Source organism: Lycorma delicatula, chromosome 12, assembly GCF_047948215.1.
Source record: "Lycorma delicatula isolate Av1 chromosome 12, ASM4794821v1, whole genome shotgun sequence".
NCBI lineage: Eukaryota > Metazoa > Arthropoda > Insecta > Hemiptera > Fulgoridae > Lycorma > Lycorma delicatula.
In genome coordinates, this window is record NC_134466.1 from 5,283,866 (window position 1) to 5,303,192 (window position 19,327).

The 19,327-nt window shown below is 33.5% G+C and overlaps 1 protein-coding gene across 1 annotated transcript in view; it reads right to left on the reverse strand.

The window, feature by feature from the left end:
* LOC142332828 (ATP-binding cassette sub-family G member 5) overlaps positions 1-19,327 on the reverse strand; it is a 190,267-nt gene that overhangs the window by 12,887 nt on the left and 158,053 nt on the right. Inside the window, exons 11-15 of the mRNA XM_075379451.1 lie at positions 18,882-19,073; positions 14,965-15,148; positions 8,780-8,920; positions 2,155-2,305; positions 436-556 (exon numbers count right to left, since the gene is read on the reverse strand). Coding sequence (XP_075235566.1) covers positions 436-556; positions 2,155-2,305; positions 8,780-8,920; positions 14,965-15,148; positions 18,882-19,073 — 789 coding nt within the window. The remainder of the gene's footprint in view (positions 1-435; positions 557-2,154; positions 2,306-8,779; positions 8,921-14,964; positions 15,149-18,881; positions 19,074-19,327) is intronic.

Here is a 19,327-nt window from a genome sequence, read left to right on the forward strand (position 1 = left end):
CCATACAGGTTCATCCAGTTTGAAAAAATAAAGAGGCCAACATATATACATGCATACATCCTTCTGGAATTTTTCAGTGCTAAAATTGTATTTTTTGGTTAGTATGCAGTAATGAAACGTCAAATCTGCAAAATTTAATTCCATTAGCATACTTCCCATCTATATAGTATGCTGTACAGCTGTAGTATAACTGTACACCCATGAAAGTAAAAATAAGTACAAAATAATTCATAACTCAGATGTTAATGAAAATTATTTGAATATATATTTATGTACATGTTGAAGAGGATAATGAAATTTCAGAATTCTCCAAGTTTTTTTAATTCATCTTTACTCATCAACAGAATTTAATCATATTTAATACAGCTTTTGCTAAACTTATATAGTTATCAGTGAAAAAATAAGTAAATTAAAACCTAAACAATACTGACTTACCTATATAGATGAAGAAAGCATCAGTTGATTGCGAACCCTGATTATATAATCCAGTCATGGCATAAGCTGGTATTATGTAGGCCAACCATATAACTAAAGATGCCGGCAGATTAATAATTGTCTGGAAATAATATGTATATTTTAATAAATATTTTTTTAAAATACACTTTATATAATAGATATCACCATTATAATCTTAAATCTTTGTTTGTTTTTCTCCAACCAGTTTTCCAGCTATTGCCAAGTCTGGATGTGTGTATATACGCAAATTCAATTACCGCTACCGGTTTTCCAAGCCAGACATAGTTGTAGATGTTGTGGAATGTAAGGATAAATGTATCAGTAAACATAGTCTTGAACAGACTCAGGTCAATCACTCCTGATATACGTGGTTAATTGAAATCCGACCACCAAAGAACACCAGTATTCACAGAGTAGCGTTTAAATCCTTATAAAAGCAACTACCTTTACAAACTTAGACTCTCACAAAATCAATTGATTTTGTGAACATGTATTTAACCACAAGAAGATTAACCTAGCAGGTTAATTTAATATCTTTATATGATAAAAATCTGCTAATCTTTGTTATTGCTACTTTCGTTTTGTTCTTGTTTATTTTCACGCGGTAGTTCTTGCGTAGGAATTACAGGAACCAAACAGCAATGGTAATAATTAAAGAACATAAGAAAGAAGCCGTAATAAGAAAGCGAGTCCGACAAGGATGTTCCCTATCCCCGTTACTTTTTAATCTTTACATGGAACTAGCAGTTAATAATGTTAAAGAACGATTTAGATTCGGAGTAACAGTGCAAGGTGAAAAGATAAAGATGCTATGTTTTGCTGATGATATAGTAATTGTATCCGAGAGTAAAAAGGATTTAGAAGAAACAATGAATGGCATGGATGAAGTCCTACGCAAGAACTACCGCATGAAAATAAACAAGAACAAAACGAAAGTAGCAATAACAAAGATGGACCAGTGAATGTGAAAATAGGAGGAGAAAAGATTATGGAGACAGAAGAATTTTGTTATTTGGGAAGTAGAATTACTAATGATGGACGAAGCAGGAGCGATATAAAATGCCGAATAGCACAGGTGAAACGAGCTTTCAGACAGAAATATAACTTGGTTATATCAAAAATTAATTTAATTGTCAGGAAAAGATTTTTGAAAGTACATGTTTGGAGCGTCGCTTTATATGGAAGTGAAACTCGGACGATCGGAGTATCTGAGAAGAAAAGATTAGAAACTTTTGAAATGCGGTGCTATAGGAGAATGTTAAAAATCAGATAGGTGGATAAAGTGACAAATGAAGAGGTGTTGCGGTAGATAGATGAAGAAAGAAGCATTTGAAAAAATATAGCTAAACGAAGAGACAGACTTATAGGCCACATATTAAGGCATCCTGGAATAGTCGCTTTAATATTAGAGGAAGAGGTAGAAGGAAAGAATTGTGTAGGCAGGCAACGTTTGGAATATATAAAACAAATTGTTAGGGGTATAGGATGTAGGGGTATACTGAAATGAAACGACTAGCACTAGATAAGGAATCTTGGAGTGCTGCATCAAACCAGTAAAACGACTGAAGACAAAAAAAAAGTATATGTACTGAAATTGTTTCGTTTTCTTCATGAGTCAGATGCTCTATATTTAAATATGTAGTTAAAACCAAAAAAGTATTTAACTAAAAAAAAAAAAAATAAAAAATAAAAGCTTACAGTCATTGTGATATATAAGAACCGTGAATAAAGTCCTTCATATATATCAGCTTCGGCAGCTAATCTCTCAGAACGATGCGCTCGAGATAACGTAACTAAATAAAGTACTGGCCATGAAGCAATACACATCATGGTATAATGATATCCAATTCTGAAAAAATACAAATACAAGGTGAATAATAATTAACAAAAAAAAATACAATAAAATCTATAGGTATTTATAATCTTTTAATGGACGAATGCATATCTGCACCTTACAAAGAAATTTTGCAGAGAATAGAAAATTATAAAACCTAAAAATATGATTTATTTTTTTAAATCAATGTATTTATCAAAATACAGAACTAAAATAGTGATATTGAAAAAAATAAATAAACAAAATTTACTACAATTAACACACTTTCAATTAATAACAATCTGCACCAAACCGTTTAAAAAACTCACATCAATTTATTTATAACTAGCAGACCCGGCAATGCTTCGCTATTGCTAGATTTGCTATATATATATATATATTATATATTAAATTAACACAATTGATAGTTTGATAAAACATTAAAAAAATTAACACTACGAACTTCACAAAATTTAACCTTTCACTTTATCCCTTTTTTACTTTTCACCATTTTCCCTTTTTCTATATTTCCCTTTTACCCTTTTCCGCTATTTCATTCTTTCCAATTTTACAGTTTCCTCTTTTTCCTTTTTCCCATTTTCCCCTTTTCCAATATTTTTTTATTTTTTCCGTTTTTCCCCGCGCGTAAATCGGTCCAGTAGTATTTTAGTCTATAGAGGAGATATATATCAACATTGCATTTTATATATATATATATATATTTATAGAGAAGAAGAAAGTCTGTTTGTGTATTTGTTTCGTGAATAACCGGCGCCCCCCTAGCGGACATAGTTTTTGTAAAAACTTTTATTTTCATGTATCATCTATATACAGAGTTATCATAAAAGAATGGTGCGGTTTTGAACATGGTTTAAATTAAAACAGAATTACTTACAGTTTATGTTTTTTATTTTTCAAATTTGTCGTCACAAACATTTTTTTACATAATTAATAAATTTCAATATGTGCGCCCTTAGTCGCTCGACAAATGTCCAAACGATACTCGACTTCTCTCCAAACATCAGTTAACATTTCTTCGTTAACGGTTGTCATCGCTTCATTAATCCTGCTTTTTAAGCGGTTTAGGTCGCGAATTTTTTGCGTATAAACAACGCTTTTGATGTACCCCCGCAAGAAAAAATCGCAAGGTGTCAGGTCTGGACTCCTCGGAGGCCAAAGTACGAGTCCTTGCCGGCCTATCCATCGATCTCCAAATTTTTCGTTCAAAGCGTCCGTGACCGATGCATTGAAGTGCGGGGGAGCACCATCTTGTCAGAAATGAAGTCGATGAATGTTTTCGAGTTCGTCCGGCTGAGGAAAGCAATAATCGGTTAACATGTCAAGATACGCGACTCCATTAATTGTTTTTTCAGCGAAGAAGAGAAAGGCCCTATTACACGATTTTTCATCGCACCACAACAAACATTAACTTTAGGCGAATCGCGTTGTTTCTCGATAATTGCGTGTGGGTTTTCAGAGCCCCGTATTCGTGAATCGTGTCTGTTAACGCATCCATTCACGTGGAATGTAGCTTTATCTGTAAAAATTATATCGTCTAAAAACGATTCGTTTTCACTTATTCTGTCCGACATTTCAACGGCGAAACGTAACGTTTTACACCATCATCGGGTTTCAATTCCTGCAGTATCTGGATTTTATAAGCGTGTAATTTCAGTTTTTTACGTAAAACTTTGTGAACTGTTGATTTTGAAATACCTAATTCGACGCGGGAAGAGATAATTTTAGCAAAATTATCTCTTTTCACGTAACTAATTCATTTTCTGAATATGAATCAAATCAGACCATAAATGAAACAAATCCAAATATCTCGACTCCAGCGCTATCTAACGGGTTCATTTTTTGCAGAGGTATCTATTTTTATTTAAGTAACATATATTCTGAATATGAGCCAAATCGGACCATAAATACAATTTTTTGAAATATCTCGACCCCAACGTCACCTAGCGGGTCCATTTTTTGCAAAAATATATATTTTTTTTCACGTAACTAATATGTATTCTAAATACGAGCCAAATCGGAACATAAATACAAGTTTTCTAAATATCACGACCTCAACACCACCTAGCGGATCCAAAGTAATTCAGAAACCTTCCCTGACACTGCGTCCAACCATTCTCCAAAGTTTCATCGCTGTCCGATGAACGGTTTAGGAAGGCATAAGAGACATACAGACAGACAAACATTCATTTATATATATATATATATATATAATTTAAAAAAACATTATTTAAAAATTTAAAGGGAAATTTTTAGTTCATCAATACTAGTCTGTTAATAGATTTTTAAATACGAGGCGTGTTCAACAAGTAAGGACCATTTGGTACATTAAAAAAAATTAACTAGTGAGAAAAGGTTTTTACTTAACAGTTTTCGTTTATTTCACTATTCCACATAATCGCCATTCAGTTCTAAACACTTTTTGTAATGCTCTACCAGTTTCTTTAACTCCTGTGCATACAAGTTTGCCGCCTGGGAATTGAACCTATTGATAACGACAGTCTTGAGTACCTCGTCGTTTTCAAACCGTTGTTCACCAATCCCCCTTTTTAAATGCAAGAAGTATTCGCTAGGTGTATTATCGGGACTGTATGGGGAGGGTGATCAAAAAATTCTCAACGAAAATTTTGAATCATCTTCGTGATTAAGGCAGCGGTGTTAAAACGCGCGTTGTCGTCGAGTAGGATTACACCGAACGACAGTTTCTCGCGTCGTCGATTTTGGTTCGCACGTCTTAGTTTGACGAGCGTTTCACAGTACACATCAGCTTTAATTGTTGATCCACATTCTGTGAACTCAACCAAAATGACGCCCTTTTCGTCCAAAAAAAAACGATAGCCAACATTTTTCGACTCGGGTAAGGAGATCGCTTAAACTTTTTCTGTTTTGCGGAACTTGAATGAGGCCACTGCATCGACTATTGTTTTGATTCTGCGTCGGTCTAGGATATCCATGTTTCGCCTGTAAGAGTGTGTGAAAACTAATCTTCTCCATCTTGTCAATAGCGGTCCAAAAACGCTCGTCCTCTGCAGATTCTTTGCCCTTTGTGTCGGTCGGTGAGTATTTTCGGTACCCACCTTGCATACAATTTGTGATATCCGAGCTTTTCTGTGACGATGGTGTAGATAGTGGTGCATCGAACATGCGGAAATTCTCAGCCAGAGCACTAAACGTCAATCGCCGATCAGATCGCAGTTTTCGGTTCACACGTTCAACGATTTCGTCGGTCTGAATACTGGGCCTGCCGCTCCGTTCTTCGTCATGCACATTTGTGCGGCAATTTTTAAAGTCTCGACACCGTTGTCTAACCTTTCCTTCTCTCGTTATCGTTGGTCCGTACATTAGGCACAACTCCCGATAAATTTCGCAGCTGAGCCTTTTGCACACAAAAATTGAATCGCAGTTCACAACTGGCGGGAGAAACGATTGACGCGGACATTGCGAACTGCATTCACCGGCAGGCAAACGACTACAACATCAAAACTGCAGTGGTTTCGTAAACTGCCGATAGATGGCCCCGGATTCGTGAAACTGTTTTCGGACTCGCTAATAAATAAATATAAGCCTTACTTTATGAATATGCCTTGTAATACAAACTGAATAGTTTAATCTTCCCTACGCTATTCGATGTGTATACAAATAAATGTATTTTCAAATAGATTTCAGCAACACATCCTAAAGTGCGATTTATTTTGTAGCTATTTTTTATATCTTCATTTTATTTCTTATATCTTTGTTATTTTTTAATATCTTATTGTTTCATGTGTTTGTATTTTAAATAAATAAATATATTTATATATATATGACTGTCAAAAAATCATTGAAAAGCTCTGGTTCCAAAAGCTAGAAGTAAAAAGATCAAAGAAATTAGAGAAGATATGAAAAAATTGGGAATTTCCCTGACTAACCTACAGAATAAAACTGGAAAAATTACAAAGCTAAAAGACAAAAGCATTAGATTTAAACAAACGACAAAATACAATGAAGAGGGTGTTTCCGGATGAAGAAAAGAAAGCAAGATCTTGAACGGATGAAGAAATACTGAGCAGCTCGGAAACGTAAAATAACTCTTTTCTCAGAAAAGATCCAACTAAAATTGACTTAAGTGATCCCATGTTGGCCGTAAAAGCATAATAATAATAATAATATATAATACAATGTGTCCCACAAAGAAGTATTTTGATTTAGTATCACTCACCCGTTCCTTCTTCGATTCTATTGAAACTTTACAAAACTTTTAACAAAGATTCTAAAAATTTCTGTGAAAATTTCAATCTTCTAGGATTTATATAAATAAAATGGCGGCTTTCAAATAAAAACATCGATTTCAAATAAAGCACATTTTTTATTCGGTTACAGAATGTCTTGGAATTCATATAATTTCTTCTTCAATGACCCTCTTCAACTCTTCATTAGTGTTAAGGCTGCGGGTGTATATAAGTTCTTTAAATAACCCCGCAAGAAAAAGTCACAAGACAGTAAGGTCTGGCGACCTCGGTGGCCGGTCCAAAAATTCACTTACACGACCGATCCAATGACCCTGACGGTGAGAGTATTTAGTAGCAGTTTAACCGGGTTTGCAAAATGAGGTGCGGCTCTACCCGGCTAAAAAGTAGCATATATCATTTCTGGAACAATAAAATGAGGCATTATGTGTTGATTTAACACTTTTAGGTATCTGTTTACACTTATTGTGTTGACTGATATGTCGTGGGATAATACTTTGTTGATAGTAACAGCTGCCCGGACAGTAATGTCTGGATTTAAGCTGCTTCTGCTCAAGAATACGAGTTTTCAGTATTGTAGTAATTACAGTTATACCTGCTTATCGTACCGTTATGTTAGAAAGCAGATTCATCTGCTTAATAAAACAGGTTCATGAAAGTCCGGACGGAAATTCATGACGTTCAATAATACGTGAATAAAACTCAACTCTCTTGTCTGGGTCATCTTCCAAAAGATTACGAACCAGGTGGCTTTTAAAAAATGTTACTTTACTCCTTTTGCTATATTTTGGAGAGTTGATTTTGGCAAACCGATTTCTAAAGAAACTTTTCTCACTAAATTAGGTTCATTTGGAGATTGCAGTAATGAAGAGCACACAGTTTTCTCTTTTCCTTCATCAGTAGATCGGCTGTCTTTTTTAACTACGTTGCCAATGTCCAACGAAAAACACTTCTACTTAGAAATGTCATTTTGGTCGGTAGATCGACATCAGGAAATTCAGCTCTGAAATATCATATGGACTTTGCTAGATTATCAAATGTAATGGCCCAAGCACAATATATAACTTTTTGTTCGGTTGTAAATCCCATTATAACAACTAAAAGTTTACACAGGAAGTGAAGCAAGGTCATGACTAAATATTAACTTCTTTTATTCAATTATTTTTTTGTATAGTGTTTAACAATAAATCATCTGGTTTTAATCGTTTTTACAAACTATTTTGTAATGAATAAAAAATGCGGTTTATCTGTAATTGATTTTTCTATTTGAAAACCGGCATTTTTTTTCTATAAATCTTAGAAGTTGAAATTTTCACAAAACATTTTTAGACCCTACGTTACTGTAAAGTTTCAATAAAATCAATGGGAGACCGGATGAGCGATACCAAATTAAAAGCGTGTATACCTCTTAATGGGACACACGATAATTGGGTATTCTGTGATACTGCTCTGATCAAATTTTTTTTATGGTTTCCCTTTATCCACCCGGGAAAACGATAGGACAGTTCCTTTTCTTTTATCCGTGGAGCAGCATACCTACTTATCCCAGATGTGATCTATACGATGTTTTATTATGTACTGATAAAAATAAAAGTCTTATCTAATTTACTACTATAAAATTTTGATAAAAAAAATTATATTTTTCAAGAGGATACCCGAAGTCGATCTATATTAGTCAGTTGTCGGTGTAGTTAGTTGTAGTTGGTAGATGGCGCCACTGAAAGGAGAAAATAAATAAATTAAAATTATAATCTAACTTCATATAATAAAAAAAAAAATCTAAACAAACTTAACCTACACTCTCTTCGCTTGCTAACCTTGACTAGCGAGCGTAGGTTAAACTTGATTTCATTATATTTATATTTTTAGATTGATTTATTTATTATATAAATTTATTTTACAGTACACCTTCAATTTACGCCGGTGTTACGTTCCAGAAAATTTCCACGTGTAATGAAATCGCGCAAATTGAGGCTGACGTTTAATGAAGAAATACAGGTTATATTCCTCCTGTTAAATTATACAGTAGATTACTGTACTCAAAAGATACTGTATCTTATTTTATTATTATTGTTTTATTTAATGATATTACAGTACAATGTGTACGTATTTAAAAAGAAAAAAATGCGTGCTATTTATTTATTTTATTCTTTCAGTGGCACCATCTAACAACTAACTACAACGACAAGTGACTATCTATAGATCGGCTGTGGATATCTTCTTGAAAAGTACCAAAAAAATAATGTACCATAAAAAAGCTATTTACCTATCGCCTTGTAAAAGTTGAGGATCTGATCGAGGTAAATCCCAGAACACAGCACCAACAAGAAGAGAAAGAGTAGCAGCTAATAATAAATGACTCAACCAATTGGTCAGCGTACTAGGTTGTGAATACACCAAATGTTTCCTGATAAAATAAAAAAATTAAAAAACCATTAAAGAAACAATAAATAATTACTCACTATTACATTCATCTAAAAAAAAAGTAAATATATTTAATGTCTCAAATTGCACCGACTAAATTTTATCAAAGTCGGGAGATAAAGGAATTCATTATTTTGAAACTGGCAAATCTAATTATTTAAGAGGAATTTGAGATAAGTTATCTTTAAAATTATGTTTATACGAGGTGCGACAATAAAGTAATGAGACTGATGTGAAAAAAAATTTTGCTTACCGGTTTAGTCATGTTTAGTATTGTCTCCTTCAAAGTAGTTCCCCTCTGATTGCACACACTTATTCCAGTGCTTCTGCCATTGACGGTAACATTTCTGGAACTCATCTTCTGTAATATCCTCCAAGACCCTCGTCACAGCTTTATGGACATCTTGTGTTGTTTGAAAACGGTGTCCCTTGACCGCCATTTTGACTCTTGGAAATAGAAAAAAGTCGCACGGAGCGATATCTGGTGAATAAGGTGGCTGCGGTAACTGAAATTTGTTTTGAGGTTAAAAATTGGTGTACTGACAGAACAGTATGGGATGGCGCATTATCGTGATACAGAATCCAATTATCAGCATTGTTGACACGGACACGAAGAACCGTTTACGAAGTCTTTCTAAAATTTCTTTGTAGAAATATCGGTTAACTGTTTGTCCAGGAGGCACCCGCTCTTTATGAACAATTCCCTTGGAATCGAAGAAGCACACAAGCGTGCGTTTCACTTTTGACTTTGACATGCGAGCTTTTTTTGGTCTGGGTGATCCCTTTGAGCACCGTTGCGAACTTTGGCGTTTTGTCTCTGGATCGTATTGAAAAAACCAACCTTCATTGCCAGTGATAACACTGCTCAACAAATCCGGATCGATTTCCGTTTGCTCTAACAGATCGGCTGCCACATTTTTCCGTGTTTCTCGCTGTTGTTGTGTGAGATTTTTTTGGACCATTTTTGCACAAATCTTTCTCGTACCAAGATCTTCAGTTAATATTACACGAACCGTTTCTCGATCGATGTTGAGTTCTTCTGCGATCATTTTCACGGATAATCTTCGATCAGATCGTACGATTTCACGCACCCTGGTCAAGTTGACATCTGTCCGTGAGGTTGATGGTCGTCCACTGCGGTCTTCATCTTCAACATTCGTTCTGCCTTCGCTAAAAATTTTATGCCGCCGAAAAACTTGAGCTCTTGACATAACCTCCTCTCCAAGAGCCTTCTGAAGCTTACCGTAAGTTGTCGTCGTGTTTTCACCCGATTTTACGCAAGAAGAAATGGCATACTGTTGCGCAATATTTTGCGGTTTCATTTCTGCGACGAGAGACACAAACACGTGTTCACTTATTACAGCACAACTCACGACCGAGCAGTTGCATCAATGTGCAGCTTGGACTAGAAGTAGCTTATAGACCAAGGTCAAAGACGGTGTGCCTACGCAAGCTGCAGGGTTGCCACATCTTGCAAAGAAAAATCAGTCTCATTACTTTATTGTCGCACCTCGTATATACTTTAAATTTAGTGAATAAATGTTAGAAATAACTGAATCAACAGAGACTCAAAAGGGGCTTAACCTCAAAAAAATTCACTACAGCAAATAAATTATTGAAACGGGTTTGGAAAAGTACGTCGAATAAATGTGTGGCCTAATCGACATGAGTGAATAACTATTTCATTTGTTTATTAACAAATTAAGGAAAAAGTTTTAGTTTTCGCCAACATTAATGAAAAACTATTTTTTTTTAAACTACGTTTTTTAATACAAATAGCAAAAAATTTGCAAAATTTTAAAAATCAATCAAATCTAAAGTTAAATATTGATAAATGACATATTCTACATAAATATACGAAATTGCATAAAATTATCTATTTTAATTCATTATAACAATTTGATTATAACGTCATTTTCATGTATTCAGGAACTATACAAAAATTTCCTTCCTAAAACTCATTGAAAAATTAAAGTTTTTGAGAAATCATCTTTGTCACCTGAAATTATATGTTTTACTTTACAAATAACGATTAAAATACTTTTATAATAACGATCGATTTTGAGCGTTACCAAAGCATGGTTTTTTTTCTAAAAAAAAACTCAATTTTCAACGATAAATAAACAATTAAATAAGATATAAAAATATCCGTTAAGGAACGAGTAGCTAGTAAGCTGAAGAACACTCCGTTCTTCAGCTTACACCAAAGTCATAAAAAGTCATACACCACTCCGGTGTATGACTTTTTCATTTTTTGTAATTTGTTTATTGCTATAAGCGTTTTATCAACAACTTGCAAATTTTGACAGTAGATACAGATTAATGGGCAATCAGAAATTAAAAATACTTTGAAACTTTGGCTAATTTATAGCCTTGGGTTTTATGAATCCGTACCTTTTTGAATTTTTTAATTATTTCTAATAGGAACAAAATTATGGAAGTTTATATATAACGCGCTCACGAGTTATGACACCTATGTGGGGGCGTCAAAGTTATCTAACACAACGATGCGCAGTAGAACAACTTATGTGTTTGTGGAGGGGGAAGGTAACCATCGGTAGCATTCCAGTTTTAAGTACTTCGCTTGGTTGTAATAAAATAGTATAGTCTTATGTTAAATAAAACAGTATTTATCAATACTCTTATCACAGTGTAAAAGTAATGAGAAGTACTAACATGAAAAGTACTCTTTTCATAGTAGAAATAATGCAGATGGACCATTGAATATAAGAATAGGAAGAGAAAAGATTACGGAAGTAGAAGAATTTTGAGAGTAGAATTTTTAAAAGAATTTGGAAAGTAGAATTACTAAAGATGGATTAAGCAGGAGCGATATAAAATGCCAATAGACCAGGCAAAACGAGCCTTCATTCAGAAATATAATTTGAATAGATCAAAAATCAATTTAAACGTCAGGAAAGCATTTTTGAAAGTATATGTTTGGTGCGTAACTTTATATGAAAGTGAAACTTTGACGATTGCAGTACCTGAGAACAAAAGATTAGAAGCTTTTGAAATGCGTTGCTGTAGGAGAATGTTAAAAATAAGATGGGTGGATAAAGTAACAAATGAAGAGGTGTTGCGGCAAATCGATGAAGAAAGAAGCATTTGGAAAATTATATTTAAATTAGAGACAGACTTATAGCCCACATATTATGGCATCCTGGAATAGTCGCTTTAATATTGGAGGGACATTTAGGTGGGAAAAATTGTGCAGGCAGGCAACGTTTGGAATACGTAAAACAAATTATTAGGGATGACCCACCGAGTTGGTCTGGTGGTGAACGCGTCTTTGCAAATCAGCTGATTCCGAAGTCGAGAGTTCCAACGTTCAAATCCTAGTAAAGGCAGTTACTTTTATACGGATTTGAGTACTAGATCGTGGATACTGGTGTTCTTTGGTGGTTGGGTTTCAATTAATCACACATCTCAGAAATGGTCGACCTGAGACTGTACAAGACTACAGTTCATTTACATTCATACATATCATCCTCTTAAGTAATACCTGACGGTTGTTCCCAAAGGCTAAACAGGGAAAAAATTGTTAGGGATGTAGGATGTAAGGGTATACCGAAATGAAACGACTGGTACTACATAGGGAATCTTGGAGAGCTGCATCAAACCAGAGTCAAATGACTGAAAACAAAAAAAAATCACAGTGTAAAATACACTTCTGCCGTCGGTGTATTTGCAGTTAGAATTATAGTGTATAGAATTACGGTGTGTAATGCCTCAACCAAGATCTAACTGTGTCTGCCAGTATGGCGCGAGTGGTAGCGTCTCGGCCTTTCATCCAGAGGTCCCGCGTTCGAATCCCGGTCAGGGCATGGCATTTTCACACGCTACTTGTTACTCATCTCATCCTCTGAAGTAATAATTAACGGTGGTCCTGGAGGTTAAAAAAAGTCTAATTGTAGATTATTTGTAGGACAGGGAGTAGATATAAGAAGCCAGACTAAATATATTATAATGAACGTCTACAAAAAAATTTCAAAAGAAAATCCCGATATGTTCAAAAACACAAGCTCACGTTGTTGATTTATGTGGCATATCAATTTTAACCGAAAAAATAAACTTTATGAAAATAAAAGTTTCACTGCTCCAGTAAAATCTCGAAAAAGAATAAAGAAAGAAGTTAGTGTTGATGATTTTTAAAGATGTGCAATAAGGAACTACGTGTAAAATTTTCATATACTTCATAAAAAATCACCAACGTTAAATAACTTGGGGTTTTTGAAAACAGAATATAAATGATTACGATTTTGAATTAACAATGAACTATAAGAAATTTTTTTACAAAATATGAGTTTTAAGTGGAAAAAGACTGCTGATAATAGAAAGTTGTTAGTTGAAAAACATGACAATCGTTTAAAACGCATAAATTATGTGAAAAAATTTACAGAGGTAAAGAAAAGATGGCAGAGAAATTATTTTTTTCTGACAACTTCTACATTTATTCAACTCTCACAAAAGGTTTTGGTTGGACTGGTGATTCTGTTCATCCCTCGTATTTGCAATTCTGAAAATATTGAACGTTTATAGCATGTACTACAAAAACTGATTCATTCCACACAAATATACTCTTAAAACTCCGCATAATATACTTAAAACTTTTAAATATTCTTCTATTACCTCCTCCTTACAAATTTTCAGCTGTTTATAACTGATATGATAAATCAACTGTAGATGATGAAAAATTATATATTTTAGTAAAATAAAAAAATACAAGATTAGTTCAAAATTGGAATATTCCATTTGTTCCAATACAAAAAAAAAATAGTTTTATAAAAATTGTTCAAAAATATATACAAGCTGTCTGATGATTTATTGACTATTATCAAATGATACAAAGATCCTTTTTGATTTTATTAAACCAGTCCCAAACCGTGCTTAGAAATGTTCACGCTTTTGATGAATCGTGAGCAAATGTAACACCATTCTTACAGACAGTAAATATTCATGTAAAATATGATGTATTTGTTCATTTGTGATTTTTATTACCTTAGCGATCTCACATGCTTTCAATATTCTATCCTGCATCATAGATTTTTTCAGTAGTCTCTACAACTGTAACTTCAACCATCTGGAACATTCAACGTCATTTACCCTCATGCAATCACTTTGAAAATAACTAAATCGCTTGTGTACTGTTCTAATAGATGGAGTTTACTCACCACAATATTTATTTTACTTTGGTTTAATCTCCTGCGTGGTTTTATTGAAATGTCTGCTGAGTTATTTACATCAGTGTATTTAAGTATTTACATCTTGATAGAGGCTAAATTGAGGACTATGTTGTTATCGAGTCTAGCGGATCTGAAAGACAACCTTTGGTAAAGTCCTCAGGGCTAGCAATGGAAGGGGTAGTATGGCGATCAGAATCATCACAAAGGTGTCTTCCCCTACGGGAGTCAGGATGTTCAGGATGCATAGTTTTATCTTTCCAAAAGTTCTTTTTAAAATTTCCTTTGCAAGAAATTCTTCATTCTTCATTTTTTTACAAATAACAATACTTAAATGACTCAAACGATTGCCAACCACAGAATTATAAATTTAACTGGTTGAGATTTGTATGCACTTGGCAGAAACTGAGAAAGGCTTTAACGATGTACTACGAATGCCATCTCTTGACTTTGTATGGAGTTATTAAAAATCTGAATTGGAAATATTTCAGATCGATGAAGATTGTCAAAAGTTTTTTATCTATATTCCTCAGATCTTAGCAAAGTTTCTTACGTGTACTGCAATTATATAGGACATTCAGTAATTATTACAGAACAACATATTACATGTAAAACATATAACGAGATAGAAACAAGATCAAAAGGGGTGGAGTTATGTTCATCAACTTACTCTGCCAGTCCAAAAATTCCTTAACGAATTTAATTTATCAAAAGTAAACTAATTGGTGAAGAAGTCTGAAGAAGATTCTACTATTTTTCAACTAAATATAAAATCATAAAGTAATATAGAATAAATAAGCACAGTAAACTAGTTTTTTAAATTTCAATATTTTAAATTACTCACAAAAATACAGCTATCATTTTGCTACATAAATTGGCAGTTCTTATTTTTCCAGGTAAAGCTTGAGGTGGTCCTGGATCTGAAAGTGGTTCCTGTCGCCTTCTAAATAATTCAGCAAGTTGTTCTATCCTTTGACTTGATTCAAGCATTGCTTCAGCTGATAAATCGTCCAAAGTAACTAGATCCACTAAAACAAAATTTAATTTAAATTATTACGCTCTTTTAATATGAAATTATAATACACAAATAGATATCAGTTTTTATTAATTGATAAATAAATAAATATGAGGTCCGTAAATAAAGTAATGAGACTGGTTTACAAAAGCTTTATATTTACAATCCAGTTATACATGGACTCTATCACCTTCAAAAGAGTTCCTTTGGGAATCCACGCAACGGTTTTCCCACTCTACATAGCAGTGTTGGAACTAAAAAACCGGAATCCTTCATATGGTTTGTTACATTTTTTAAAAATATTTTCGATTGTTCCAAAATTGTGTCCTTTGAGGTGTTTTTTAAAGTCTAGAACAGGAAAAAGTCATAGGGACTCAAGTCAGGTGAATAAGGTGGTTGAGGAACTACAGGAATGTTTTTCTTTGCCAAAAATTCATTAATTGAGAATGCAGTGTGACAAGGTGCATCGTCATGATGCAGCATACAGTTGTCTTTGATGGGTGGTCTCATGTGCTCTTTTCCGCAGTCTTTCAAGAATTTCTCGGTAAATACTGACTTACAGTCTGTCCTGTAGGCAAAAACTCCTTATTGACAATCCCATTACTATCGAAAAAACAAATTAGCGTGGTTTTGATTTGTTCAGTTTTGCTTTTTTTATGAGATGGTGAGTTTGAAGTGTGAAGTTTTGTTTCTGGGCCGTATCCAAATATCCAAGATATATCACCAGTAATAACATTTTCTTAGAAAATAAGGATTAGTTTCAATTCACCTTAGATTTTTGCATGTTAAAAATTGTTATGTAAATTGTTATGTTTGCCTTGCACATTCTTTGTCAATTCTTACAGTTTTAGCAATCGCACAAATAGTTAACCGACATTCAGATTGGCCCAGTATTTTTATTCGTTTTTGACGTACAAGAGCAACCCAGATAAACATCATCTTCAGTGTTCTCAGCCACCTTGGAAACACTTAAACCACTCAAAAACCTGCGCAAGTGATAAACATTCACTGCCATATTCTTTTTGTAAAAAAAAAAAAAATAAGTTTCAGTAGCGGTTTTTCCAAGTTTCATATGAAATTTCACAATTCTTTGCTCTAATAAAACACTTATAATTTTTTCAGCAGAACAAAAGAAATACATGTTATCCAAATGAAGGCCACGGTCAGACTAATATGTCTACAGAAACTGGAGTGGCAACAATTGAAAGAGAAGGCTTCACACTACACAGCTGTCTGTCATATGAATCCGGCGCATGCGAAGTTCTTCTGTAACAGCACTAGTCTTGTTATTTAATAGTCGTATGTACAGACTGATGATGCTGGATCCTGTGAAAGTCCACTACTGGTATTAGTTTTTTTTAGGTTTTTCTTTTACTATGTTTGGTGGTTAAGCAGCTGTTTTTTGAGTTTAATTGCCACAGTGGTCAGTATGTTGATGAATTATTTGAATTCTCATAAAGTTATATATATGTATATAATATAAAATAAATTAAGGCAGGAGAGAAGACAGCTGAAAAGCTAATGGTAGGCAGAAACAAACATCAATGATATATGTTAAGAATCAATCGATTAATATAGAAAATATAAAAATGCAAGCTAATAAAGACACGAAACTATAGAAATTCTTAAAAATAAGATTTGATGAAGGAATGATAGATTGTGGTAGTGAAAAATATTATTACTGAAAAGTATATGTAGGAAAAGCTAGAAAGTATTACAAAAATAAAAGGAAAAACGTTATTAGAAAAAGAAGAAAGTGTTAACAGATTGTAGAAATATATAAAAGGAAAGAGTAATAAAGTTTTAAAGGAAGAGAAAGAAATCTATGATCTCAGAGGAGTGTTTTGAGGAAAGAATCTTTGATCCAAAGTTTAAAAGATATTAACAATACAGGTAGTAGAGGGAAATGACAATTATTATTTAAAACAATTACTGTTCTTTAGATAAATTATAACTGAAAAGGCAACACATATTGGTATGTAGAATTTAGAAGTACACATGCATACATGTACCTTAATGATATATGCATATGCACATGTTTCTTTAAAAAGAAAAACTATGTCTAAATGAAGATAAATTATAGTAAAACATAATTTTTTAAATATTGGTCTACACAATATACATTTTTGGATGTCAAACTCATAATTATAACATGTTTCCCTTGAAAACAAGTTCTGTAACTTGAAAATTCATCTGATTTTTTGAAGGAGCTCCAGGAAATGATAAGCTTCAGATGGGAATATACATAAGCAGTGTTAATATTTAATAATGAATGACCTTAATGTTTTTTATGCATCAATTCAATGACACAAGGGTCATTCAATAATTAAACAGACAAACATTTTTAATGAAGGAAACGCTTAACACAGGCAATTGAAACTTTTGTAAGTGTTAATTGGCAAACTTGAAAAGAGTGTTAGTCAGCTGTTAGATTAATATTTACATAATTATAACCTTTGAAGTCTTAGTTACAATGGTGTGTCTGCTCGAAGAAAGTAGTTTTGAAGAACAGCATTCTGTGATCTGATTTTTACTTTAGGAAAGTGCATATCCATCAGAAATGTTCTCCCTGATGAACAAACAATACGGCAGAACTTGCATGAACTGTGTGCGTTTTTACGCATAGGTGGAAAAGTTTAAAAGTGTTAGGTAACAGTGTCAACCTTGACGTTAGATTCTCGTACTGATTCACTTATTCAAGAGGTTGAACAAATCGCTGAAAAATGTCGAGTAAGTATTGGGACAACTCATTCCATCATTCAAAACAAACTGAACTACTGTAAGACTTGTGCAAGGTGAGGTCCCAGAGAGATTACCGTTCATCACAAAGCAGAGAAATTTCGCATTTGCACAAAACTTAAAAATCATTTCAATAACAAATGTGATGCATTTTTGGACAGGATTTTAACTTCTGATGAAACTTTGATGCGTCATTTTGAGCCAAAGTCCAAGCATCAAAGAGTGCACTGGTAACTTCCTGAATCGCTTGTCCATAAGAAATTCAAAATGCAACCATCGTCTGGTAAGGTCATGTTAACCATCTTTTGGAGTGCCCACGGTTCAGTTTTCTATAATTGTTTGGAGGAGAAATGCACTATCAACAGCTTATACTGTTCGGCCATGATTGAGAACAAAGTCAAGCCCGCGTTGAAGAGGGAAATGTCCGAGAAAAAGGCAGACTTCTTCTTTAAGACAATGTTCAACCTCATACGACACAACTGACGCTGGAAACTATTGGAAAAGTGGATTGGGAGCTCCCACCTCATCCTACTTACAGTTCTCACCATCCCTTCAAATTTTTATCTGTTTGGTTCAATGAAAGAAGCTTTGCATGGCATCAAGTTCAACGATGATGAAGAGGTAAAGAAAAAAGTACAAAACTTGCTTCGAGATCAAGGTAAAGAGTTCTTCGCTGAGGGAATAAGAAAACTCGTAAAAAGATGGGACAAGTTGGTGGGGATTACATGGAAAAATTAGACAAAAGAACTGTATTTATTTAATAAACCATTTTTACTGTACAGTTATTTGTCTGTTTAATGACCCTTGTATAATGCCGTTTTTTGACCATTAATCATTTTTGAATGCCTAGGAGGCTAAAACTAATCTATTTTCCTCATCACCCAACATTCTATTTAAACAAAATAAGCCAAATTAAAAAATTTATCAGTATAATAAAAAAAATTATAACAAGAACATTTTTATGGCCGGCAAAATTAAAATAAAATGCAACTTAAATATCAACTAACAGTAATAATCAGACGGATTTTTAAATGCTGGACATGGATAATCAGCGGCAGAAAAATACGGCAACATATCTCGTCTACGACCTGAGTACATCATTCTTCCACCAGATAGCAACAGTACACGGGAGACCATCGTAAATATTTCGTATGTCGGAGGTTGTATCGTCATTATAACAACTCTACCGACCAAACCTCCTGAAATCAAAACATTTTAATATTATTACAAATTACATATAATTAATTAATTTTGAAATTATTTTACCAAACAAAATTTCAACATAATTATTCTATTCATTCTTTGTCAAAGTTAATGATGCTGTTGTTCACTATGCTGAACTATAAAAAAGGTTAGGAAATATCGTTATTTCAGTCTGCATTATGTTTGTTCATTTAAGAAGTCATCCTTTTGTTAAAATTATAAAAAATAACGTTTTTTTGTAATGCGGTAA